Source organism: Juglans regia, chromosome 8, assembly GCF_001411555.2.
Source record: "Juglans regia cultivar Chandler chromosome 8, Walnut 2.0, whole genome shotgun sequence".
In the NCBI taxonomy this organism is placed as follows: domain Eukaryota; kingdom Viridiplantae; phylum Streptophyta; class Magnoliopsida; order Fagales; family Juglandaceae; genus Juglans; species Juglans regia.
Window position 1 is genome coordinate 2,507,682 of NC_049908.1, and position 27,951 is coordinate 2,535,632.

The following is a 27,951-nucleotide window of genomic DNA, read 5'->3' on the forward strand; positions in this document are numbered from 1 at the left end:
GAAAAGAAAAAATATAGGAATTTATTCACTTCTTTCATTTTGGGATCTTCAAAATGATTTAACAATAAAAAATTAAAATACTGATTAAAATATACATAAATATTAATTTAATTAAAAATATTGAAATAAATTAAATAAATAATAAAATTTTATTAAATATTTTTAAGAAATTAATTTCAATTCTTCATTTTAAATTTTTAGATTTGATCTAACAATAGAAATTTAAACATTAATTTAAACTAATTTACTAAATAATAAAATGTAAACAATAATAAAATTTTACTAAATATTTTTAAGACATTAAAATTATGTAAATAATTAAAATTTTAACATAATTTAAATATGATAATATTCTTAATTAATTAAATTAGACAAACGTGCACGGGAAAATGTTAGTTTTTAGGTTTTAAATTACAACCCTTCATCTTTATTCTTCAGATTTAATCTAACGATAGAAATTTAAATATTGATTTAAACTAACATAAAACAAATAACTAAAATATAAATATTTTACCATACACTTAAAATTAACTTTAATTTATAAAATATTAATTTTTCATCATTATAGGAATTTATTCACTTCTTTCATTTTGGGATCTTCAAAATGATTTAACAATAAAAAATTAAAATACTGATTAAAATATACATAAATATTAATTTAATTAAAAATATTGAAATAAATTAAAAAAAATAATAAAATTTTATTAAATATTTTTAAGAAATTAGACAAACGTGCGTGGGGAAAATGTTAGTTTTTAGGTTTTAAATTACAACCCTTCATCTTTATTCTTCAGATTTAATCTAACGATAGAAGTTTAAATATTGATTTAAACTAACATAAAACAAATAACTAAAATATAAATATTTTACCATACACTTAAAATTAACTTTAATTTATAAAATATTAATTTTTCATCATTAAATAAAAGATAAAATTTTACTGAATATTTTTAAGAGAATAATATTATATCATACACTTAAAATCAATTTTAATTTATAAAATATTATTTTTTCATCATTAAATAAATGATAAAGTTTTACTGAATATTTTTAATAGATGATGAATATAATTTAATAAATTACTGAATATAATCTAAATTCCATAATAAATGATGAATATAAATAAATAATAATTTTATTCATATATATTAAATTATTTTAATATTAAAAATTATTATTTATTTATTTTCTCAATTAAGCGGACATGGCAAACGTGCTTTGCACGTTAGTCACCGCTAGTATATATATATATATGTAATATTGCAGAACGCGTACTCATGTTTGGTTTAACTTAGGAATTGTTTGAATTTAAAACACATTTTAACTCATTTTAATTTATTTTATCTTTATTATTATAATTTTTTTAAAATTTTTACACAAATTAATAAAAAATTTAATATTTTTAAATCTTAAAATAATTTTTTTAAATTCTCATACAAAATATAATAAACAATTCAACTTTTTCAAATTTTAAAATAATAATAATATTAAAAAATAATATTCTAAAAATATTTTATTTTACTATTTACAAACCATCTCAATTAATCTCAAATTATCTCTGAATCCAAACCACTCCTTAAGAGTTGGCCTCATGTGCCGTTCTTCTCTCTCTCAATATATATAGAAGGTTAGGTCTTTGGGCATCGATCCAAATTCCAAATTTATAAAGAAAATACTTATTTATATCAAATATTTATGATAAAAATGATTATTTATATTGAGAATGATCAGCAGTATATCAATATATCTTTTGCAATATTATTGCAGCACGCGCAGTACGCTATTTTCATGTATATATGTATGTCGTACGCCATATTGAGAATTGACTATTTATGTGTGTATATATATATACACACACATACATACATATATTAATATGTGCGTGAGCGCACGCTATTGTAATGTTATTGTATATTCATGTATGTCTGTAAGCTTCCATACTTTTAAGTTATTTGTGATGTTGCTTGAACGTCGACCCTCTTACAGTCTTACTTTGCAAAGTGAGTCGGAAGCGGCAGGGGCACCGGCTACTCGATCGTTTCTTATAAATATGCAAACCAAATGGTAGCTAATAATTTCCATTAAGCTATATATATATAGTTGCGTGCTAGCTGCTAGAGTAGTAGTACTACTTCATATATATTGTTTTTAGTACCTGAAACGATGCTGAGATATTCTTATCTAATGCACGTACAACAAGTATTATAATCCATTGATCAACGCAGCAACACTAGGAAACATAGAAAACTAATTAATTAATGATATTCCATTTGAAAATTTGATAAGAAATTTTTAGGTCATAGAGGATCATATCCTATATATATATAGCCAAACATTTTGATCGATGTGTGTGTGTGTATGTATATATATATATATATATATATATATATATATATATAATGAGAAAATTTTTTATACAATTTTCCCTGGGGAATTATACATGACTTATAATTAAGATCAGTGATATTATATATATTAGCTTCTCTCCAAATACATACAATAAGATAAGACATTTCATGACTTGACTCATGGCCGTACTTAATGAATGCATGCATGGGAGCTGTCTAGTTCATTGTGAACTACGGCGCTTATATATAAGTAATTGGATCTATACAGTATCACGCGCACAGAGAAAATAAAGTTTCTATGACATTAGAAAGTTGAAATGGTTCATGCTCAAACAGTAAGCTGGACGGGGCAGATTCACAGATGGATCGGACCTGTGCATCTTGCATGCCTTGACTGTTTTAGCATGAACCTGAACCATTTCAACTTTATCAACACGCATGATCAATTAAGATGGGTCTCGGAAATTAAAAAGAAAACGACATTGATGCAGTAGTACTGCTTCAATCAATCAACTTAGCTAGCAAGTGCGCACATGATCCACTACAACAAATAAGGATTTTTGTGACGATTTTATGTCTATTGGAAATAAATTCTCTGCAAAAAGTCTTTAATTGCAGTGAACTTTGCATCGTCGCGATCTTTTACATCAAATTTTGAAACTGATCTTTTGCGGCGATTTTTTCACTTTTTGAGACGGACAAATTTGCCGCAAATACTAAATTGGTCTTTTGCACCATTTATGAGAGAAAAAATGCACCATTTTTCACCAAATTTTTGGATAAGCCTCACATTTCATAACATATTTTACAACTATGTTTTAAGATGAGGGTAATATTTTTGTAAATGTAAAGATATGGTTACTTTTATATGTTTTTTTACAAAAATATTCTTCATTTAAAACATAATTGTGTAAAGTGTAGATTGTGAAATATTGTTGTGTAAATCATTTTTGGTCGAAATTTATCTTGCCCATATCTCTATTAACGTACCATATATGGTTTGGTGCTAATCTAAATGCAGGGGAATTAGCCAAGGTCCTTTGGACCAATTGGCAACACTTCATTAGTTTCTCATTAAGAAAACTAAGGATCAAATCCCCCCTCTCCATGTATATAAAAAAAAAAAACATGAGAATTAAGCGCGATTGTAGGGAAGATATGACAACAAATCAAAAGTGCGATTTGATATTATTTCTAAGAAGTGAGTAAACAAAAGTGAACCCACAAACTAAAGCGGCTTGATGTAATATGTCAAATTGTAAAGTTACTTTTATTATAAAGTAGATCTAATAGATTTCATGAAACCACATCAGTTTATAGGTTTATTTTGTTTAATTTCTTTGTGTCTTTAACAGTTCTCTTATTTCTATAGAACAAATCAACCATATTTTCTGGAAGTTTGCCAATTTTTTAATAAAATAATTTTGATTATTTTGTATAAAAAAAATTAATTTGTAAGCCAATTAATTTGTATGCCATTACTTTTATTGATATCAGCCCTTATCTACTGTACTTTAGTCAATGTTAGTAATCACTCATTAATCTTGTCCAATACAATTATACAAACAACTTGATGGGACTATTTAAGGAAAAATATGCCAACACTTGTTTGTTTTTATATCTTGGGTTAATCTCACTAATTTTTTTTGTTGGCAATTAAGAATATTATTAATTTGGTTGCTATAAAGAAAAGAGATCGATGAGGAATATAAGTATCGGATATATTTACACACCTGACCGATCGATGTGGTTTATTTATTTTTAGATATCATAAGTCGTATATTTCAAAAAATGGTATGCACATGTTATTTTTGATGTTATGTTAATTAATCTTATATATCTTTATATTTATAAAGTGTGTATGAGACGGAAATTCTTGTTTTAATTTTTTTTTTCGTTAAAGTACCACTACAAGAAACAGGGTCTTTCCCGGCGCTTAAATTCGCCGCAATTAAATCGCCGCAAATATTTTTTTGCAGCGATTTATGCTGCGCCGGACTTTCGTCGCAATTGTAGAGCCTTTTAAAATATTTGCCAGCGAAATATAAAATTCGTCGCCAAAAATTTTTATTTACAGCGATTTTTTTCGCTGCTAATATTATTATTTTCGCCGCAAATAACGTTAGGATTTCAGCTTTGTTTCGCTGCGAAAAAGTATTTGCAGCGTTTTATATCGTCGCTAATATACAAAAAATCGCCGGAAATACCTTGATATTATTTGCAGCATGTTAAAAAATCGCCTTATATACTCTTTTTTGCAGCGGTTAAATTTGCTGCAAAAGGGTATTTCTGGCGATATTCAGTCGCCGCAAATAGTGTTCTTTTAGAAAAATTATTTGCGGCGAAATGTACTCGCCGCAAATAGTGTTTCAGAAAATATAAAAAAAGTAATCCACGCCAGCAGAATTTAGATCCCTGCCCCTAATATGACCATATTATGATCTCCTTAACTCAAATGAAAGGACTATAATATATGCTTAAGAATAAAAAAACTAAAACCAAAAAATAGTAAATAAACAATACTTGAGAATGAAACTCACCATTCCACAATATGATCTTAGCCTAACTCAATAACTGAAATATTAACCAATAAACAATAAACCATTAATTTCTCAATAGTAAATGGAGATGATATTCTTTCAAGAAGAACAATCATTTCATTTACTCAATACCCAAATTTCTAAACAATAAACCATTAATTTCTAATATTGCTTGCAATTTTGGAGCAACTACTGCCGTAACCAAAAATAATCCAAGTAATTTAAGAACTCTATCTTCTTTACCCAGCTTAATCTATATATATATATATATATATATATATATATAAATACATATTATAACTATAATAACAGAAAGGGTGCCATATATTGCCTAAAAAACAAGAGCAGTCGGATTAGCGTGTTAGAAAACAGTCACTAAATGGATCTGAGCTACTTAAAGTACTTTTCTTCATGATGTGGTTTTAATTTGAAACTATTTTTCTTGCCCTGAAAATTAGAATTAATCAGATTTTACTCTCTTAAAAAAGGAAGAGTAAGTATGCATGTTTGAATTATTTATGTCTTTGTCCCTCTTGCTATACCGTTTAGTTTCTCTAAGCACTAGGGCCCTTGCTTTTGCATGAGCTGCATGGACAGTTCGTTTTGGAGATTCGAAGTAGAATATGCAGTTGACATTTTAAATTGCAATATTTTGTGCTTGCAGAATGTTCAGTAAGTATGGAACACTAAATATATATATAAGATAGGTGAAGACAATCTCAGCCTCGCTTTATAATTAAGTTCCAAGTTCACACTGACAGGAACTATAGAACATCCATCCATAAGACCCACACAACAAACAATAGTAAAAGGTGCACTCTTGGCTTCTATTGATAACTTATCATTTAATTATTTAGGCCCCAGTTCTCTTCAAAATCAAACAGTGGATGAAACAAAAATGCTAGAAGATTCTTGAACATGACTTCTACTAAAACCAGGAATCTAAACAATGGTTAGAACGTTTTTCATCTACAACACAAAAAATTCTAAACTTCATCTGTTATCATAATCAGCTGCAAAATTAACATGATATTCACTTGATACTCCACCATACACGAAGCCAACTACAAGCTTTAATCTACTACTTTATTGTGTGGATTTAGTCCAGAAATAATTCTAAGCAAACATTCAACATATTTAATTCCTTAGATAATAGCTGCTGGCAAAATTTGTCCACCAACCTATCCAATCATACATGATTATATATTGCATCTTGCATATAGTGACAATTGTAAAAACCGTTATCCTTACACGTAAAACACAAAAACTAGATACATTCTGCACACACTCACTCAAATTTCACCCTAGTACAACAAACCAAGACCATCATCTGGTCGGTCACAAGGTAAATGAATTCAGTCTAATCGAAAATGTATTTTAAAATATATTTCCTTCATTTTCCTTGTTGGAGTAAAATAACTTTTGAGCTAAAAGTAACCGTACAGAACAGTAAAACATTCTATCAACGAATAATACAGCATGGTATAAAACTGTAACTGAATTAGGTGGCAAAACAATTTACTTAAACCAGGAGTAGAACATCTTCTTATTGTATTTATTTCCACCTTCTTTTATTCATTTTCTCCCTTGACTTCTTAATTTCAACCTTCTTTTATTCTGAGTTCTGTATTAGTGTTTTTCAAAGTAATAACATCTTCTTATTGTATTTATTTTAATTCTTCTTTTGAGCAGGTGGGTATGACAAAGAAGAACAACATCTAGGGCCTATGATCTTGCTGCACTGAAATACTGGGGAACATCCACTCAAATAACATTAACGGCGGAATTAGAAATGAGTAGTATTGGAAGAAATAATGTCAAAAAAAAGGATAGAAATGTAGTAAGTGAATAGCAGAACCACACCAATCCTATTGATCTAATACCCAACGCCAAAATCCTATTAAAACATATAAATCCCTATTCCACGATAATATGCAAATTTTCCAAACCCAATACGCTAAACTAAAGAAAAAACTGATGAATACGACAATTGCAAAGTATTAGATCTTCTCAAACCCAAAAAAAAATCCAAAAACAAACAAAACCCTAGAGCATGGAATGAACATATTGATCTTAATAAATAGCATTGCAAAATAGAGTCTATTCTCATCATAAATATTTTATGGTTTAAAGTCACGAGTTGAGCATTGAAACCAAAGCACTGCACCTCATCATGTATAATAAATCCAGATTTTGCATTATAATTTGTATCAAATTAAAACTTGTCTAGATGCATGCAGTTTCTGATCTCTATCTGTCAGGAAATGGGTATGGCTTTGAGACTTGTAACGCAGTAGTCATGACCATAGCTTGTGGTCCAATTAAATTATTGTTGCACAAGTACTGATCTGAATGTGCTTCATAAACCTATATATATATATAAATATATATATATATATATATATCTAACACTATTGCCTAGTGAACCTAAGTCACTCTTACTATCAATTAAATTGAAAATATGTATTCAGGGATTTATAAAATTGAAAAAAGAAATTACAGAATCTATCCCTAAGCAGATTCAAGTGATAAACAATGTAAAAGGAAATTGCAGCACCAGGGTCTCTTTTTCTTGGTCCTCCACGCACCACTCAGAAAAATTAGGAAATATGACAAAATAAGATGCATTTCTAAAAGGTTTAAAAAGTAGCATACCGAGAGGGGTGGTCGTGGTGGTTGCTTGGCGTGGAGTGGTGGCTCGGGAGGAGCAGTGGCCAGGAAGGCTGGTAATGATGGAGTTCATGAAGCAGTGAGAGGAAAGGCAACCTCAGGCTGCGGGGGGGGGGGGGCGTGGAAGGAAGAGACTCAAATCGGAAGCCTTGACAATAAACGTGTATGGAGTGACGAAACAGCGACCAAATGGCCGATATAAAGAAATCGAAGCTGAGCTAGGTCCGGAGAAAAAGTCAGCGAGGAGTGGGGAGAAGGAAGGGGTGGCCAAAGATCCGAATTGAGGTGTAGTAGGTGAAGCGTGGTGGCGTGGCCGGCGTGGGTTGTGCTCGAGAAGGAAGATCGTGGGAGAGAGAAGGGGAGGGAGGGGGGAAGGGCTGGAGGGAAATGACTGGAGAAGAGGCGGGCGATTTAATTTAACTAGCTTTTTTCGGCGTCTTAGTCTCGCCGTAAATATCAAAATTCTCGCTGAAAATAAAAAGGCATTAGCAACAAAAATAAAATTGCTCAAAATACTTACTTTTGGCGACAAAAAATCGCCGAAAATACACCTACCTACATCAACAGGCTCAGTTTTAATGATGAATTCCACGGCGAATTTTAAATTCGCCGCAAATAAGTAATATTTCTACTTATTTTTTGTGGCGATTTTAAAAAACGCTGAAAATAATTTATTTTGACGATTTTTAAGTCCAAAAAATCGATGCAAATGACTACTTTCACAATCACAGCGATTAACTAACCGTTGCAAAAAATTAGTTACTTTTTGCGACGAATTGTGCGCCGCAAAAAGTCAAAACTCGCTGCAAAAGACTAATTTAGTATTTGTGGCGAATTTTTCTGTCGTAAAAAGTGAAAAAATCGCCGCAAAAGATCATTTTCCAACTTGATGTAAAAAAAATGCGACAATGTAAAAAATCGCTGCAATAAATGTTTTTTGCAGCGATTTTATTTCCAACAAACAAAAAATCGCCGCAAAAAGCCTTATTTCTTGTAGTGTACTTAACAGCAAGTCTTTAACGTGATCTAATACAATTAATCCCTATTCAGATACTACCGTTATCTAGCAAGATATTTTATTTTACCAGATATTACCAACATGATGGGCCTGCCTTTTCGTATTGAATCTACGGGCTCAAACTCCACTTTTAAAGCAAAAGTGTATATATATATATATACTGTCACGGAAATTCTTATTTTAACATTTTTTTTTCATTAAAGTTAATGGCAAGTATTTAAACCCTATTTTTCCCGTTAACTTTTGACTCAACACAACAATACTTATTCACTTGCACCTTGCTTTTCAGCATGTGGAGAAAGGCTAGCAAAAGTAAAGATAAATGGAAATGAGAAGAGAAAGTAAAGGGAATCAAAAGTAATCAGTAGGGAAGTCAAGCCATTCCATAATAAGGATCGAAGTCCACCGGAAATGAGGGTTTGGGAATCCATATCTGACTTTCCTGAGCCTGAGGTCTTCTGGCAGCGGGCAGCCTATTTACTATTTGGATGGAAGGAACTAAAAACGGCCAAGCCCTGAGAAAGAAAATAAAAGACGATCTTAATCCCAAATTGATATAAAGGAAAGCACCAAGTTGGATAAAGCAGGCATAGAATCCCGGAAAGATTGAGAGAAAGAAAGGTGGTCGTAGATCAGAGAAAGAAATAAAGACTTTTCAACTTTTGCATTTTAGTCAACGGAAAGCCAGAATAGAGGTCCCCTAAGATAGATAGGCATAGCTATATGTCAACCCATGGCAGAGACCGTAGTTGAGGCTGAAGTCAAAGAAGATGAGGATCGGGATTTCGGAAGAAAGATGAATCTGAAGAAGAAGAAGAAGAAGAAGAAGAAGAAGAAGAAGACGGCGCGCCGGAGGAAAAGAAATAAAGCTCCAAGGGCTATGGCCAAAACGACGCCGTTTAGAGAAAGGGAGGACTGGGCTGCAAGCTACCGGCTTGGCTTCAAATCCGAATGGGCTGGGCCCAAAAGAGAATAAAACACACTAAAACAAACCCAGTCTGAAAAAGAAGGGTCTAATAATAAAATAAAATAAAAGTACATTAAAATAAGAAAATAAATATCACAACTTAGTAATTATAAGTACTAGAATTTTATAAACAGAACCATAACAATGAAATATCCTCAACGAGGTTATATAATTATCCAGCAAAATATAATACAAAGCGAAAATATATAAGAAAAAGGGGAAATAATCTCATTTGGCCCAAAACACGCAATTAAATACCATCATCTTGATGATGCAAACTCAATCATCTTATTAAAATATTGACCGTAGTAGTTTATTTGTTTGTTAAAGTTCCTTTGTAATATTCTATTAATTATATTATTTGTATAAAAGTTGAAGCAATGTCTTCTAAGCAATATATGCCATCAACTATTTTTACAAATTTTGTAAAATAACATATTATTTTTATAAAACAACTGTTTGATCTAACTAGGCAAACGTGCTTTGTACGTTGTTTTGACCTAGTATATATATATAAATTAATAAAAAAACAAATAAATAGCAATTACGAGGAAAATTAAAAGGCAAAGAATCCAATAATGTGCTATATATATATATATATATATATATATATGGAGCCCAATTCATGCGAAAACAAATTACATCCTTGTTGACAACAAATAAGGATATTAATAAACCTCTAACAAATTAATTAAAAAGACACTACCCTAAAAGAAACCTAAACGACATGACTGTACTAAAATCTAAACCAACTCTCATCAATTAATACTTGCCTAATTTTCTAAGAAAATGATGGAAAAGACATAAATAAAATTAAAAAAAATAAAAGACTTAATGTAGGGTTTGATATTAATCCCTCATCAATGAATCGCATATGGCTTGACGTCCATACACTTCCCAGGGATTTCATTAGGACGATAATCATTATTGTAAATCAAACAACAATACACATGAAGTGTGTCGAAAGGTTTACCCGTCTCACAAGATATGCCTATGTGACGTGCCAGACTGCAACAAGTCTTGCTTTTATCCTTGTTATCCCAATATTTTTCGACGGATTTCTTGACAGTGTTGCCCTCCCCACAGCCTAACCATTGTCCCAAGAGACCACTAGCATCAGGCACCGGCAACGTTTCCAGAGGATCAACATGCATCGATGTCTGTGGAGGAGGTAGGCTTGGCGGTGGAAAAGCTGGTGGACATTGTTGTCCCGGAGGGGCAATAAGTGGCTTGACAATCATACACTTTCCGAAAGGAACAACATGCGGGTCTAATTTATAATTCATACAACAAAACTCAGTGATCGACGGTGTCCAAAGGCTTTCCCGTATCACAATAAATGCCTATATAGCGTGTCACAATACAACTAGTACTGTTATTTGGGAAGTCCCAATCTTTACAGGTGGAAGCCTCAGCGACGTTTTCCTTCCCACAGCCTTTCCAGGTTCCCCAGAGACCAATGGCATCCGGCATCGACAACGGTTCCGGTGGATAAACCTGCAAGCGTTGTCAGGGTGTTTGATTGCTTGAAGGTACTGAAGGTGGAGTGCTTGATGAAGAAGAAGGAGGAGGAGGAGGAGGCGGGGTTGGCGTTGGAGAAGGTGGACTTGAAGGCAGTACTGGAGGAGGAGTAATTGATGAAGAAGAAGGAGGAGACGGGGTTGACCTTGGAGAAGGTGGACTTGGTGGCAGTACAGAAGGTGGATTTGGTGAAGTGTGCGGCTTCCCACATCTATTCTTAATCAACTGAAACGAATACTCTAGGTGTTCAAAACTTCTCGATTTAGAAACACGTACGATCGAAATCATCAATAATCTTGCAACATTCTGGACTGACTGGGACTTGGGGATCAAAGTTCCTGACAACACATCCTAGAACGAAGTGATACTTAGAGATGCAGTATCTCGCAACCCAGTTATCGAACCTACATATCACTGCGAATGGGCAATTCAGGAAGATCAATACTATGGCTGTGAATAGCACTAAACCGTTCTTCATGCTGCTGGCTGCTAAAGCTAAAACTAGCTAGTTTTTTAATAGAATCAGAAAGAGTGATACTTTGGTGTTGTTAGACTAGTTTATAAGAAGACCAGAGGAGAAAGTTCAGTTGGACTGGATTTCCTTGTCCGCAGGGCGTAGAAAGATCAGATCATGTTTGTTGTCAAATAATATAAAAAAAAAACTCTGGCAGATCATGTGAAGATGAAAGAGTACTACTATTCCGATCGAACAAATATTTCTTGCAGATAACGTTGAATTAATCTAAGTCCAACTGATCCCAAGTTCAAAGTCCAGGAGATAAAGTAGGAGTGATCAGTTCGTCTTTTATAATTAGCAGTTAATTATATTTGTATATAATTCCAATTAGATATCTAACAAAATTCCTATATAATGGAAAATGATACTTTCAAACAACCGTTTGAAGGAATAAATTGAGAAAATACAGCTTTTTAATTTATGCCGGAGCGGTTTTCTTAATTAATTAGTTGGACTAGGTTTCTATAAACCGTACGTAGAAGATCATCAGATGTTTGATCTTGTCCACAATGTTGTCAAAAAATTAAACCAGGTAATTTATAGACTGATAATAATGTATAATACTTGTGATAGGCGTTTATAAAAACTCAGAAAATTTATTAGTTTTGTACATACAAAATATATTAACGTAAATTTTTATTTAAAATTATATTATTTTATATTTAAAAAAAATAAAAAAACATATTATTTGAATTTTCTCTTATACATTTTTTATACAATATTCAAATTCCTTATTTTTTTTCATGTCAATCCTCAAATAATTCTTATATTTCTGTTTGTCTTTTTTATTTTTAGAAATTTGTTGCGATCGATCAAAAACAAGGATAATAATAATTAAGTTTATAATTTATTAACGACAAAATTGGTCAGATTTAAAGGTGATAACCTTCATTTAAAAATCTCCTCTCTTTCACATGAGTTATCTTAAAATCCAAAGCGCTGACTGGCTCCACGCATGAGTTTGTGGTAATTAAACAGACTTCCTTCCTTCCTAGCTAATTAACTATAGAGTCCAATGCAGTGCAGAGTCCTATACATTCATGTCGACCATATCCGGAAAAATCAATATTAAAACTAATCATAGATTATACTCGGCATTAGATTATGTAGAGGATCAAGTAGATATTGCGGCTGAAAATCAAGAGGTTTCAAACCATCTACCAGCTGCCGATATCAACGCTACAAATAATTAGGGATGAGAAAGCCATGATCCTGCCTTTTGATTTTGATTTTCGTAACTGACATTTGAATTTAAATGTATTAATGTTGAAAATTAGCACTTGATTGTAAAAATATCTTTCTATCTATACTCTCTGTAATCTACTGACATCAATCAATCAAATATACAAGTATTCAAAATTGTATTACTCTTTTTTCTTTTAGATTAGAGACAAGAGAGAGATAGAGAGATGAGTACTCACGGTTTTTGAGAGCTCCATGATCGAGTCGTTTAAACAAACTCAAAGTCTAATGCACTTATATAGAGCATATATATATATATATATATATATATCAGAAAATCAACAAAAACATTAGAATATTATATTATAATATGACCATACTTAGAATATATTGATAATATTTTAGTGTGCATATATGGTAATATGACTTATTTTTTATTATATTTAATTTATTGTATAAATCTTCATTCAGTATCAATTAATATATATAGTTTACTTATCATATTTCCATGCATAATGCATTCGGTATTATAAGATTTTTCAAATGAAGGAATATTGATATTCGTTTCATTTTGATCTTTTAGTACTTAAAATCCCAAACAAGATCTAGAAATGATAGAATATTTCTAAAAGAATTTCTCTTTTTCCCATTTCATTCCCTTTAATTCCCAAACAATCTATAAGAAAAATAATTAATATGGATATATTAGAAGAATGGATCTAATATAAAGTGATCAGCTAATTCCACATACGAATTAAGTATTAATTTATATATATATGCATGGTTAATGCTGCAATCCTTTGAATTTCTATATATGCACTTATAATATAAATATTTGTTTTTTTTTCTTTTTTTCTTTTTCATCTTTGTTTTATTTAATAAATAAAATTCTTTTATACGTTATTTCTTTGATTATTAGTAGTAACAAGTTCATGATCATCTGCCGGGATGCCCATTTTAATTCTTAATTAATATAACAAAATATTCCGACGTTAAAATAAGTACAATCATCAACATTCAGCTTTCCTAGCTTTGCAATGGATCGATATATCGAGTTCGAGTTCGTTTCCTTCGACCATATCTATATATATATATATATATATATATATATATATATATATGCATGCATGAGTGGGCCGGCACATAGAAAATGATCGAGTGGATTGATGAAGGCTATCATGACCTTTAAATCTGACTCGTTTTGTTACTATATTAATTAGCCATGGATGGTAGTATGTAATGCTACATATAGTCGTAGAGTATGTAAATGTCATGCAATCATTTTAAAAAATAGTTGGGTCTACTATTAAAAAATTAATTTTTTTTTCATATGAGTTTAATATTTACTCACTTTTTAATTAGAGGGATTACACGGCGTTTACGCACTCTACAACTGTAAATATTATTTATATATATTGACTATATAATATATGTTAATTGAAGCGTACGTAATTCCATCATGAACACTTACGTACGACCAGCATATATATAGAGATGATCATAGAGTTTCTCCTCGCATATTAATATAATTAATCATCGTAAATTAATAGTTGATATACTTTGCACGTTTCCAGCTGGTCTTTAAACATGTCTTCGATCCTGACATGATTTAAACGAAAATCGGGGATCGATGTCTGGGTGAGGGGCAGCATTCGCAATAACGTGATGCGTGCTTGAGTTGTTTCGCAACTCAACTTCATCCCAAGACACGAAGTTTCTGAATGATTAGCAAACAGTAATCTTTTGCATGCATTTGTTGACTTGAATTACATCGATCATAGAAAAAATAACGTTATATATATATACACACATCAACTTTTTTTTAAAAAACTATTTCTGCGAAGTCTTGAATTATGATATTACAGTACTTAGCTTGACATCGATCCTCTCAGATATCCATATTAAGCAGCATATATATATAACCTTGGAATTGAAATTTCTAGAGGCCTAGCGACAGGGACCTAGGGTCATGGAATCACATCCCTTTAAGAAATACATAGCTAGCATTTCTTTATAGGATGATCTTTTGTGTGTGATTTTAAATTTTAATTTGTCAGCTGGATAGATCGATTCGTGAATGTAGTACTATTCATTATTTCATTTAATTAGGAAGTTCAATTATTCAACACAAAACTGAATCATGTATATTACAGCGCTTATAAAATGAAAGTAGGTGAAGCCGGCGGACCCGCCGACTCCTGAGTTAGCTGAACCCATATGTGCACTCCAAATATGTACACTAGCTAGCTAGTGCAAATGAATATTTTTGTTTTCCTTTAAACATTTTTTAAACATCTTTAATTATTAAAAAAATAAAATAAAATATAAATTTACTAATAATTACTTCTTTAATTATTAAAAAAATAAAAATATATAAATAGACATATTAATTAAAAGTTATACTATCATTTTGAAAAATGATAGTATTATTTTACTTCAAGTAAAAACAAAAAAATTATGATCTGTGACCAAAAAAACGCAGACAGTTTTTATTATGGTAATAATAGAAATCCCGACATGATCCCAATTTAGTATTATTCAAATTAGGGTTAGGGTTAAACATTTTCTAATCTTAGATACCTCCTCGTTACTCACCAAAGAAACCTAGGGTTTCAACCATGGGAACATGCTACCACTCTCCTAAAATGAAATTGCAACCCACGCACCATTCACAACTCGTTTATGTGCAAGGGCACCAGCATCTTCAGCTAGCTCTGCTTGACACGTCAGGCACAATAAAGAAACGACGGTCTTAACAGGGCGTGTAAATCACGCGTATGGGGAATATTTATAGTACCCAGTACTTTTAACCTTTTTTAGTTTTTATTTTTATTTTTAGGACACTGTTTTTGTTTTGTTTGAAGTGTTCCTCTCAATAGAGTCTCTAAGGTTTCCTTTCCTGTCTCACAAACTATAATGGTTTGTGATAAGAACCGCACCTTCTTGCCACTTGTAGCTTCCTTATTGGGTTGCAAGTAGTCTTTTACTTTCCTTCTCTCCATAAATTTGCTTTCCCCCCCCCCCCCAATTATGTTATGTATGTATGTCTACCTGTGACATGGCTCGGCATAGATGATTTTTAATACAACAAACCTCATTCAAAGGGCAAAAGATAAAAGCTCTCTCTCTCTCTCTCTCTCTCTCTCAAGATCAATCGGCAATCAAATCCTACCCAGCCAGCTTCGAACCTCTTCCCGCAGCTGAGTCTTTCGTTTCCTTCTTCAATTGCTTTATCTTTTAGTACTGCCATCTATTGTGGGCCGTGGAGATCAATCGGAGCAAGAAAATTGTGGTATCGTCTTTGGTAGTCGTCAATTGAGTCAAAGGTGAGTTTGGTGGTTTAATTTGATCTCATCAATCATCTGGTTTGACATTCTATGTTTGTTTTGGGTTTGATCGGTACGAGTTTTAGCGGAGGTACTCCTGCTGGCTTGTCAAGATATTTAGGTCATTTCACTGTGTTTGCTACGTTAAGTCCAGCTTTACTTCCTGTTTTCTTATCTGGGTTTTGTCTGGGGATGAATCTGAGGACTTTTGCGAGATTTTATGTGTTACTTTGATTTTCATATTTGTATAATAAGTTATGCTAACTGCCCAAAAAGAAAGGTTATGCTGACCGTTCCGTAGCTGATGAATGGTAAGCAATAAATACCAAAAAGAATTGATTAGTACTTAGTTTTTGTTCATGGTTTTGGTGTTTGCATATGATTTGGAGAAACTAGAAGTGGGTTTTAGGGAAAAGAGTTATGATTTGCAGCCTTTCTTGATGTGGGTGAGTTATGTCGATTGAAGTTTCATAAATAGGAAACCCTAATGTATTCTTTGTCATATGGGTATTGTTTTATGATTTACTTAATTTGAACCTTGTGTGAATGGGTTAACTTCTTGATTTATTTAATCGTCTGAGAAGCATGAAATTATAGACTGCGCGCAAACATCTTTTATATGTTTGTTTTTATTGATAGGGAAACTAGGGTTTTTAATTTATTACCCGAATATATAGGTCATGTACTTATGTACTAGTACTATATAAAGGTTATTATCTTATGTGTCAAAGAATCACTGTATATAGATAGTTTTTAGCTTTTTGCCATTCTATGTGCATCTTCACAATGAATTGGTTTTTCGTCTTCGCTGTTGATTTCTTGGTGTACGTGCAAAACCCTAACATGCTAATTCTCTGGGACTTAACTCCAGATCTTGTGATGTACCTGTTTCATCGCTAAAATTACCTCTATATCAATGTAATTTCAGCATATGACATTGCTGCCGCCACGTAGTTATTATTATATATTGTTGTCATTATCATGATATTATTTTCTATAGGAAATCGTGTATTTGCATACCGTGCGGTTTGCTTGCTTATAGCATGGAGATCAGTGGTATTGAGGAGGAGAAGAATCCTTGTAAGAACAATTCTAATTTCGTCTCCACGTCCGACGGATCTTTTATTCAGATTGACTCGATATCAGTAGATCTTGTCAGTGAGAAGGATCATAAGAGTGATGCTGAAAAGTGTGAGCATTTTTCTATACGGTAAGCCTTGATTGTAATAATGCGATAATATTTCTCACAGCTTCTTTTTAACTTCAATGACTATCTCAAGCTTCAAGAGAACCAGATTTGGTTCGTTGTCTTGTTGGAGATAAAAGTAAATTGACTTTACGTCTGTACGTATTCACTTAACTGGAATATTCCCCAAAGTTTGACCAATTAGTAGCAGCTAGCCCGCTAGCATGGAAATGTCATCAAGATGATTGGTATTACTAGTGCGAAATCAGAAATTTGTTGTAAGGGATCGAGCAAAGCTAAAATTATAGTAAAATATTTTTTATTTTATTTTTGAGTTAAAATAATTTATAAGATCGAAATAATTTTATAGAGGAGGTTAAGATAATTTTTTAAAGAAGAAACCAACACGTACAATATGAGATAATATAATCCTATTAAATCATAAAAAGACTAATACATATTAATTTTTTTTTTCAAACTTTGGGGGCCATGCCCCCCCTATGTAGGTCCGCCACTGTATATTACCATTTTTCTTTATTAATATATTTCTGTGAGGAGATTATTTGATTGGATATGTGATATAATTTGTTGACAATTACCTTGAGAGTAACTTCCAAACTTTGGTATGGCCTGTTTGTTCTATGTGCATGATGAATGGTTGGCTCCTGGGTTCACATTTAGGATCAGTTTTCCTTATGAAAAGTTACCATTTGAATGCAGTGGATATGTCTCCAAGGTTCGGAAAAAATATTGGAAGATATGTTGTCCGTTTTACCTAGAGGTTGATCGGAATGAGTCTGAGGAGCACACATCTTTTCTTCCCCCTTTAGATGCTCCTAAATTCAGATGGTGGCATTGCCAAAATTGTCTGAGTGAGTTTGCTGCAAAAGATTGTGGAACACTCTTTAATTGTTGTAGCACTCAATGTGGCTCGGCCAGTAGCGGTTGTCTCCATGTGGGCAGTGCTGCAGTGACGTTTCTGCCTGGTTTTCAGAAAACTCCAAAACCAGTTCTCAGTGAAACATCAGCTGATTCCAACACTTCTAGTAAATTGAACAATGACAACCGCCTTTTATTCTGTAATGATAAGAAAGAGAATAATGTTGAAGTTGCACAGAACACTTTGATAGGTACACTTCAATCCATCTTATTCTATCATACACCAGTTGGCGTTTGGCTGATTTCCTATGTCTTGTCCAGGCCGGCTTGACATTGACTCGGAACAAAATCATAATCAGGAACGTCTCCCCAAATTCGTAAGTGCAGCTACCGAAATTAATTCAAGCATGATACAAGAAAGGCATGCAAATGATACAGGTAATTGCAGTACTATGAAGTGGTCACCGGAGAAGCAACAGTTACTTTACATATTTATTGCAATAACAAGGCTTCTTCTATCTGAAACAGTGACTCTCAAGTCAAAACGCAATGGATCTATAGAATTTGATGAGCCAGGCAGTGGGAGTCGCGGAGCTGCTGATGGGAACCTAAAGTGCAGAGTTAAGAATCCTGCTGAACATTATCTGACAGGAATGCAAACTTCTCCGGATGATCAACACACAGAGTTAACGAAAGCGCCCTGTCAGACGCTTGGGTACTTGGGCAGTATGGTTGGTGTGGAACCTAATGCTGTGAATCCTCCTACGACCGGAAATCATTCTGATCAGGAATTGGATCATGAGTCTGATTATAAAGAATCTGAAAGTGTTGAAATTATGGTACTGGGCAATGATCTTCTTGACCATCGTTCAGATAAATCTTGTTATTTGCATCGTAGAAAAAGTCGAAAGGTGCGTCTGCTGACTGAGTTGCTAGGTGAAAACGGTGATGAAAAGAGTGATCCCATTGAGACAGATAATTCTCCATTCAATAGATCCCGGTCTGATGCATTTGGAGGATTAGATACACTTTTTGTTACTCGAGGTCAGGTGGCCATCCAAGGAAACGTTAAAAGGGATTCTAGCCAGACTAGTAAAAGGAAGCTGCCTCAAGATGAAGAGTGGAGACCTCCAGAAATGGCTTCTCCAAATAATTTGAAGAAAAAAGCTAAGGCATGGAAGAGAGATGCAGAAACAACTGATGCAATTGTGGGTAACGAATTTCAAGATGCAATTGCAGGAATAGATTTGAAAACTGATATGAAGAGCCATCGGAAGAAACGTATGAATGATAGAAGTCCTACCACAGGCAAGAAGAAAAATAAAAAGATCCAAGTTGCTGATGCATGTTTTTCATTGGCACCAAAGCCAGTGAATGTGCAAAAAGAAATTCAGGAAAAATTTGAAATTTTAAGTAAGAGCAATGCTTCTGATCGTACTGTTTCTTTCAGATTTGATCACAATCCATTCAAAGGCAGAGGAATAGATCCCTTTCACGTTCCTGCTCTAAGAATGGAGAGAAAACGTAATATGTGCCAGAAAAGAAACAAGAATCCAAAAGCATATGGAGGCCAAGCTGCTCTCTTTCCATGGACCAAGGAGGTGCTGAAAAATGATACAATTACAAGGAAAAGTGTAGATATCATAGAAACTGGATCAGCAACAAATCCGTTCCAATCAGCACAAGATTCATCCACTGGAAAAGGGTTGTGCCTTTCACTTGACAGCTATTTGGATGTACAAGGACATGACAAAGAATTTATTTCTCAAGTTGAAGATGGGCGACCTTCCTTCTTGCCTTGGCAAGAGGTCAATCCCAAAGTAGACCAGCTGAGGGAAAATATAGAGATTACCAATTTTGAACATCCAAGGGTTCCATCTAAATCTCCACCAGCTGCCTTTTCCGGAAAATGTGTAACTGACGAAGTCAGTAGTAAGAAAACCACTTCTAGAATGCCTCTCCTGAATAACATACAAAATTGCCTCTCTCAGGTTGAGGATAGGAAGTGTTCCCGAACTCACCAAAGGGTATGTCTTTCATTCTTGTCACTATCTGGTATGTCTTTCTGCACAGTGTATAATATATGTAGACAAGAACACACACACACACATAATTTTTTTAAGACATTGCATGTTATTGTTACCCAAACATTTGTTTTCCATAAAGCCGCATAAGCTTCTCATTGTGAAAAAAGGTTTCTCATCTTTCTGGTCTCTCTATTCATCTTAGTCTATATGACTTGTATGATGAAATGATTCAGAGTATAGCTTGTATGTAGAAAGTTAATTTTCTTTTTCTTTTTCCAGATTTTTTCTGGTCCAAGCAACATTGACAACGCTTTAAAAGCTAACGAGCATCCGGTTGTTGAGGAAAAACATAGTGATCAAAAAGCTGGCAAGGTATGTGAGCAAGGACCCTTAGATGACATTCCCATGGAAGTTGTTGAGCTCATGGCAAAAAATCAGTATGAAAGGTGTCTTCCTGATGCCGAAAATAAGAAAGGATTCTTAGAAACCACCCCAAATACAAGAAATGCTCGGATGATGGGTTGTACTAACATATATGGCAATGGGGAGTTGAGACTACTACAGAAGGATAATACTCACAAGCAAAAATTCCAAGCTAGAAATGGAAGGAATGGCCTAATCATCAAAGGCCAAAAGTTGGGACCCAGTAAACAAAAATCAGTTGATTACTCTTCTCAAATTGATAGAAATAACCTGAATGTAAGTCACCTGCATCAAACTGAGACGCCTACAGTGTTCAGAACTTTTGTTCAGTCCCAGAAGGCAGAGCCGTCAAGTGGAGTCCAATTTTCTGCTACCGATTCCAGCAGGCACAGTAATGGTCAAAATTGCAACTGGAATGGGGGTACAATGGGACACGTGCCTTCTCATGAAATTCTGTTGGCCCTGGGAGGATATGACACACGCCAGACAGTTCGACAGAGTGAAGCAGCAGTTCATCTTTGGCCAACCATGGTTCCAAATCAAATGCCCTTTGCATGTAGCATGCCTCAGAGTGGTTTATCTCAGTCTAACAATAAAGGTATGCTTTCAAAGCATTCTGATTCACTGCAGAAGGGGAATATAAATGTCAATCATGATCTTAAGTTTTTTAATCTAAACGCTACAATCCTCGAGAAGCACAATATGAGACGTGGTTCAGAGACTTCCAGTAGGACTAATGCGGAGTACCCATTTGCTTTTAAACACAATGGGATTGAGCTTCCTCAAAGTTTGATGGGGCCGTCAGATCTGTATTCTAATGAAGCCATACCAGCAATGCATTTGCTCAGCCTCATGGATGCAGGGATGCAGTCAGGTCCTACATTCAATGTGGGTGGAACACCAAAGTTGCCTGGGAGGCCTTCATTTCCTCATGATCGTAAGTCTAAGGAGTTTCAAAGGAAGGAGATCATTGGTTCATATAAGACCATGGATTCCATGAAACAACCATCATCCCATTATCATGGCAAAACTCACTTTTCAGAGAAGTCCCATGGCTGTTTTCATTGCATTTCAACGGTTGGTGCGTCTGTATCTTCATTTCAACGCGACAAAGCTTCCCAAAGGGCTACTAATTTTACAGGTCAAGTTACATTGAAGTTTCAAGAGAAAGACAAGACAAGAAGCTCTAGTTCACCCACACAGGCCCGAGATAATAGATCAGAAAAATATGTATTCCCCACTGGTAGTTCAGGCACAAATCATGGAGCTATTCCTGTCCATAGGGTGCAGAAAAGGTTCCTTGGTGCATCTGATTCTTCTGTTTTAACCTTGCAATATCACGGAGCATTGGACAATTCAACTCAACATCCAAAAAGCAGCTCTGTGTCTGAATTATGTAGTGTTAATAGAAATCCTGCTGATTTTAGCATGCCAGGAGTTGGAAGTACATACATGATTAGAGGTGAAGAGCTTAAATTTGGAAAGGTGACGGATCCTTCACAAACTAGGTATGGCTTAATTCAGTTGAATGGCCGCAAGCGACATAGGAATCTGAAGCGTGCTATTGTAAAAGAGCATGTACAACATTGTTTGTGATGGCCGGATCGGAGTTCCCGAATTTCATACTGCACGGTAGTACTTCAGAACCTGATCTCATTGTCTTCATTAGTTAAGATACTTCCCTTTGATATATCTTTCACCTGAATTTACTGGTTGCGGTTGATTTTTTCCTATTCCAGCAGGTGAAGGCTTTAATTAATTTCCTGCTGGCCTGCTGCTGCAAATTGAGAATCAGCAGCAAATGCCAGTACTCATATTTTCCATAGAAGCATACTTTTCGTAAAAGGTCATCTTTTTCATTTTCCATGTCCAAAGCTAAGCTGTGAAAGCCATGCTCCACTGTCAAAGCCGAGGCTACAAGGAAATTAATACATGGGATCTTGTCTTCTTCTTTTTTTTTTAAATGTTTAATGGTCAACCATCTCAAGAATCATACATGAGATCTCATTTCTGAACTTCACTGTATATAATACAGCTCTGTACATGCTAATCGATGCCAATACATGAATACGCTTTACCATATAACTCGTTAATGGTACAAGCAAATTGGGGCCTGCACATTCGATCGATCCTCAAGCAAGTTCATTAATTAGATTGCATCAGAGGCTGATTAATGTCGATGTCCTAGCTAGTCACAAGGTTTAAGTACAATTATCCTCAAAATTGCCCTTTTGATGGAAGAAGGGTCGACACTGGTCCTTTTGTTTCCGTTCAACACGTGTCCCACGAGAAAATGAGGTGCTTGATATATAAGCACTTGACATGCATGTATCTAGATAGAGAGTAATTATTAGATATATATATATATATATATATATATATTGATCTATAAATATGATCAACACGTAATAGTACTACTTCATTTGATATATATAGGTGCTTGTTATATAATTAAATTAATGTTTATATAAATAATTTTAATTACATATCATATATCGGCCTAGCTGCATCATCCATATTTCAAAAAAGAAATTTTAAATAGAATTCTTATACTACACACATTTATCTAATCAATATGTGATTTGTCTTTTTTACCATTCTATCTTAATGCTTAAATATGTGTTCGTTTAAATAGAATTATAAAAATGACAAATCACATGTTGATTAAATGAAAGTACTAGAGTAATGATATACACACAATACATTTTCAAAACACATTTCACAATAATGTTATAAGATAATAATATTTTTGTAAAATGATGTTACTTTTATACCATATTTTACAAAAATATCATTCATTTAAAATATTGTTGTGTAAAGTATTGTGAAAAATATTGTGTAAATCATTTTTCCTATTATATTTTGCTAGCTTTGTTGGTAAATATGAATCTATGGTATATATATTAATATACTCGAGCTGAGTTTTGGTAATTATTTTATATATATATTATATTTATTTATATGCCTGTGTATTAATTAATTTAATATAAAGACGTTAACATGAATATTTGACAAACTAGCTGAGTGAAATGACATAAATATTATTAGGATTTACGAAAAATCGATTGTAAAAGTACGTGAAATTTGACGATTAGTCGAGTGACAGCGTAGCACCGTTATTTTTTTAATAAATTTTTTCTAGTGGCCGGCATACCAAAAAATTTATTATAAATCATGAAGTGATCCGACTTTGATAGTACAATATAATAATTATCATATTCATGAAATTGAAGATGGCGAATACCTACAAACTCTAGCTTCCTTATAAACAAGGCCTCGTTGGCAGAAATATCCTTTATCAGGGCTGCAATGTCGGTCTTCGGAACATATGCATTGTCCCTCCAAGGCACACCCGTCACCTTTTGCTTCCATCTCCTTCCCAAACACTATCTCATCGGACCATTCACTTGAGAACATGTTTTGAGGGTCCAATTGTTCTTTAGCAGCGATGAACTTGTGAAAATTAGGATACTTATGCTGCACATTTAAGAATGCCAGGTTCCTATTCTTAGCCCAATGTGGCTTAGCCCCATACTTAAAAAATGCCATTTGCTCCACTTCTTCCCATACATCTTGATTCAGTCTTGGAGATGAAGGCTCATTGGCACGATAATAGTTGAAATCGACCACCACAGAGTCCTCGGAATGACCAAGATATGCCCTGGAAGACTTTATGAAACGTATCAGAAACCCGTTATAGATATCCACCCCACAGAAATTCTCTGGTTTTAGGTCTCTCAGTTTTTTCACATCACGGATGAAGTCTCCGAACTTTGGAGAAGGGAATATTGCTGTTGTCTCATAAAAGAAGAGGCCTTTAATTCTTGGATCCCAAGCGCAGGTGGTCATGATATCTGCGGTTGGTGAATATAAACATGAACCTGAAGTTTGGATTTTGCCTTGACGACCAACTACCGGATAACCAGTGAAGATTAGGCCATTCCTCAATCCATTAGCGAGTAATTCCTTAGACCCCACTGTAGTTGCCGCTAGTGTGCATTTTCCTGACACACTCCGTGCATTCTCCAATGTGTTCTCTGCATTTTTACGCTAGCTAGTTATCTTTAACTTTACACCAAGCATACAACTAATTATTACTTTAGAAGTACTACAAATTTGTTTATTTTATATTTAAATGAAAAAGATCTTTGAAGTTATTATTCAGAATTTAAAAGGCATATGATCATGTCTTAAATAAGAAAGAGATAAATGCATGAAGCAAGTTATACAATATTTATTACCACCATGTAAATTTTCCGAGCAAAATCGGATATTTAATAAAATGTTGTAGGCCGGTTCAATTCATGCTTTTATATTTCCTTTTCCTAAGGTCCTTAAATTTGAACAAGAACCTAATTAAAGTCTTGATCCATGATACAGCTAGAACAGTACAATAGAATATGAACTAAAGGAAAGATAAATATAATTGTTTACCTGTTGCTCTCATTGATTTGGAGATCAGAATTGAATTTGATTGAAATCCGATGAAGTCATAAACCCCATTTCCAGACATGTTTAAGGGAACTCTGTCATCATATCTATACACAGCTTTATGCTTTGATGGATACCAAGTTATATCTGCGAATTCGTGTTTCTTTGCGTGGTCCACGTATACTTCTTCAAACCGATCGTCGTCTGTGAAATTATAGGCTATGCTTCTTTTGAATCCTCTCTCTAGAGATAATTTTACCTGTTATTCATTCTCAAATTAAGTTACAATAATATTTCAGTAACTTATAAATAGGGCCAAATTAAACATGATGAATGTACACATAATTAATTATTGCTTTTCATATTCTAATTAAATGTAAATATTTTATAAGCTAGGTACCTTGGAGATGACACCCAACAATCCCAAAGACACTTTAGCCGCATCAAAGAGTGGATCTTGTGGTTCCAATCTTATAATTTTGGCATATCCTTCCGATGGTCTTGCCGGAACAACAAGACTCAGTCCGATAACATGATCATGAACAGCCCCTCCCTTTCCCCACCAAGAGCTCCCATGCGCCCCTGTGCTAATAAGCCCCGCAACGCTCACTCCCTCCCAATACGGCGCAGCCACCAAACTCAACCCAGCTTCTTCCACTCTATCAATCAGTTCACGTAATCCCACGCCGGCATCAGCCGTGACAGCTAAATTCTCAGCGTCAACTTCGATGCTAGAATCTAATTTTGCCGTACTTACTAGCAATGCCTCTTCGGATCCTGACGTACTAATCATGGGGCAGGCCAGTTTTGGGATGGTATGCGAAAACTTGCTCACAACTTTCACCTTGATTTTGTTCCTGTTGGCATAGGCAACGGCCAAGCGGAGCTGTTCTTCGGTTGTTGGGTACGTGACGTTTGGGATGTGGCAGTCCTTTCGGTCTCCCCATGCACCGTAGGTGTTGTAGAGGGTGCAGCCAGAGGCAGAGCTGCCAGTAGTTCGGTTGCATTGAACTGCTGGCGGCGGCGGCATGGCATGGATGTTTAGCAGGGTTGAAGTCCATGCGAGAAGGTGGAGAAGTGCAGCAAGGAGCCGCAAAGGGAGGCGCATCTTGGCCAGCTTGGTCGTCTTTTGTTTAATTTTTTCCAAGTATTGCGATCGATACTGGAGCTTTTTTGTTAGGTAAGGGAATGTTGTATGGGGGGAATAACTATAAATTGAAGGAGATTATTGGAAAACTATAAATTTAAAGGCAATGCTTCGAAGGGAGACGACATATTTAAAAGCAAACATACTTATTACTTGGTTTGTACGGTAAATTTTGTTAGAATATGTTGCCAACCTCCTCTTTAGTTGGACAGCCTGACAAATTAAGAAACGTGATTAACAGCAAATGTTTAGCTGACGTGGATATTTATCAAAATAAATTTATTTATAATTAACATATATATATATATATAATTTGATGCACTATATTAGATTATAAAATTTTATTTTATCTGTGAAATAGATCCAATCTCTTACGTACATATATTTTATTCGATTAGTTTATGAATTTTAATTTTGCAAAACTTTTTTGTGAAGCTAATTAATAATTTAAAACCGAATTAACATACTTTCTTGATTTGTTGGTTATTAACTAGAAACTATGAAGAAATCACACTTTTATTTCATTGAAGGTTCAAACTTAATTAGAAACAAAATCATCTCAAAGATATATGAATAAAATTAATTATATGTTCCTTCATAAACCAATTAAAGAGATTAATATACCGGCCAATAAAAAAAAAAAAGGAACCAAATTACATATATAAATCGAGATTCCTCCCAAGTTATATATTCCTGAACTTGCATTCTTAACATGAGTTAATAACTTGTAAGCATCAGTACAAATGCATGGTCTGTACGTAGTAAAATTCCGGATTAAAACTCAGAAACTCTGGTATTATATATAACTGTATTGGCCACGTGATTTCACTTAGTATAAGATCAAAGTTACTGAGTTTTTGAATCTCGACTCTATCATCTATTTAATTTAATTAAATATTTCATATAAATGATTAAATCTCTACTTTTTTTAGTTCAAGTTTTTGTCCGTTGACAATAAGCTGCCGAAGGCAAGAAAGGATAATTAGGAAATAAGAATTAGTTTATAATTCCGAGAAACAAACAGTACATAATTAACAACAAAGATTTGAGTTTTGTTACAGCTATCGAAAAAGTAGTCCGAATCATTCCACCGAATAGTTTATTTTATTTATTTATTTTTATTTATTTTTTTAATCATCATAAACATTTTTAAAAAAAATAAAAAATTCACATCATTAAAAAACATTTTTTTAATCACTAAATTAAAAAAAAATCATTCGGAATACTTTTTAAATTCTAAATTCGGGACCCAAAGCATTTCTGCAAAGATTTTCTCCAACAACTTTCCACAGTCAGGAAAAACATATATAGCAAGAAAAACAAAACAAACAGAGAATATTTCGAAAGAAATAGCAGATTTGTTCATTTAAATGGGAGAAAATTACCCTCAAAGCCGCGAACGCATGGTCATGTATTTATTATCTTTAAGGCACAGGCGCGCACGTCAAGCTTCAGCTCCACGATGATTGAAATTTGAAATATTTTACCTCATCCTCCTTCTTGATCTTCTTGATCTGATCTCCCTCGCCAAGAAAATAAAATTGTCGCATTTACTTTGGTGGCCCGGTGGGTAGTTGAAAGAAGTTATGTTCGGGTGGTCGAGCATTTAAAATTTAATACTATATATTATTGTTCTTCAATAATATTAATAAACGATCGATTATTAATATCTCTATCTGATATCCTAAGGATCTATGCCTTAAAACTTGAACATTATAAATTTTAAAAATATCCGGATCGACGTGCTGTTTAGTGCAATGATCTAGACA

At 33.7% G+C, this 27,951-nt stretch overlaps 2 protein-coding genes across 5 annotated transcripts; one reads left to right on the top strand and one right to left on the bottom strand.

Moving 5' to 3' along the window:
• The first annotated feature begins 15,826 nt into the window (after window positions 1-15,826).
• On the top strand, window positions 15,827-22,722 carry LOC108990768 (protein EMBRYONIC FLOWER 1-like). Of its 3 annotated transcripts, XR_001996048.2 has the most exons (8): window positions 15,827-16,089; window positions 17,090-17,299; window positions 17,996-18,405; window positions 18,476-18,592; window positions 18,683-20,181; window positions 20,461-22,236; window positions 22,344-22,450; window positions 22,494-22,722. XR_001996048.2 is itself a non-coding variant. In XM_018964844.2 (7 exons), the coding sequence occupies exons 2-6, from the start codon at window positions 17,133-17,135 to the stop codon at window positions 22,198-22,200; spliced, it is 3,933 nt and encodes a 1,310-aa protein (XP_018820389.2). In that variant the 5' UTR covers window positions 15,827-16,089; window positions 17,090-17,132; the 3' UTR covers window positions 22,201-22,236; window positions 22,344-22,722. The 3 variants fall into 3 exon arrangements, 2 of the variants coding, with proteins under 2 accessions (XP_018820389.2, XP_035548629.1); XM_018964844.2 differs by having other exon boundaries at window positions 22,344-22,722; XM_035692736.1 differs by having other exon boundaries at window positions 22,347-22,722.
• Window positions 22,723-23,755: 1,033 nt separating this feature from the next.
• LOC109007376 (L-gulonolactone oxidase 3-like) lies at window positions 23,756-27,688 on the bottom strand. Of its 2 annotated transcripts, XM_035692890.1 has the most exons (4): window positions 27,568-27,688; window positions 25,436-26,197; window positions 25,039-25,294; window positions 23,756-24,641 (listed from the first exon to the last, which is right to left on the bottom strand). In XM_035692890.1, the coding sequence occupies exons 2-4, from the start codon at window positions 26,141-26,143 to the stop codon at window positions 23,824-23,826; spliced, it is 1,782 nt and encodes a 593-aa protein (XP_035548783.1). In that variant the 5' UTR covers window positions 26,144-26,197; window positions 27,568-27,688; the 3' UTR covers window positions 23,756-23,823. The 2 variants fall into 2 exon arrangements, with proteins under 2 accessions (XP_035548783.1, XP_035548782.1); XM_035692889.1 differs by lacking the exon at window positions 27,568-27,688 and having other exon boundaries at window positions 25,436-26,235.
• Between the last annotated feature and the right edge of the window lie 263 nt (window positions 27,689-27,951).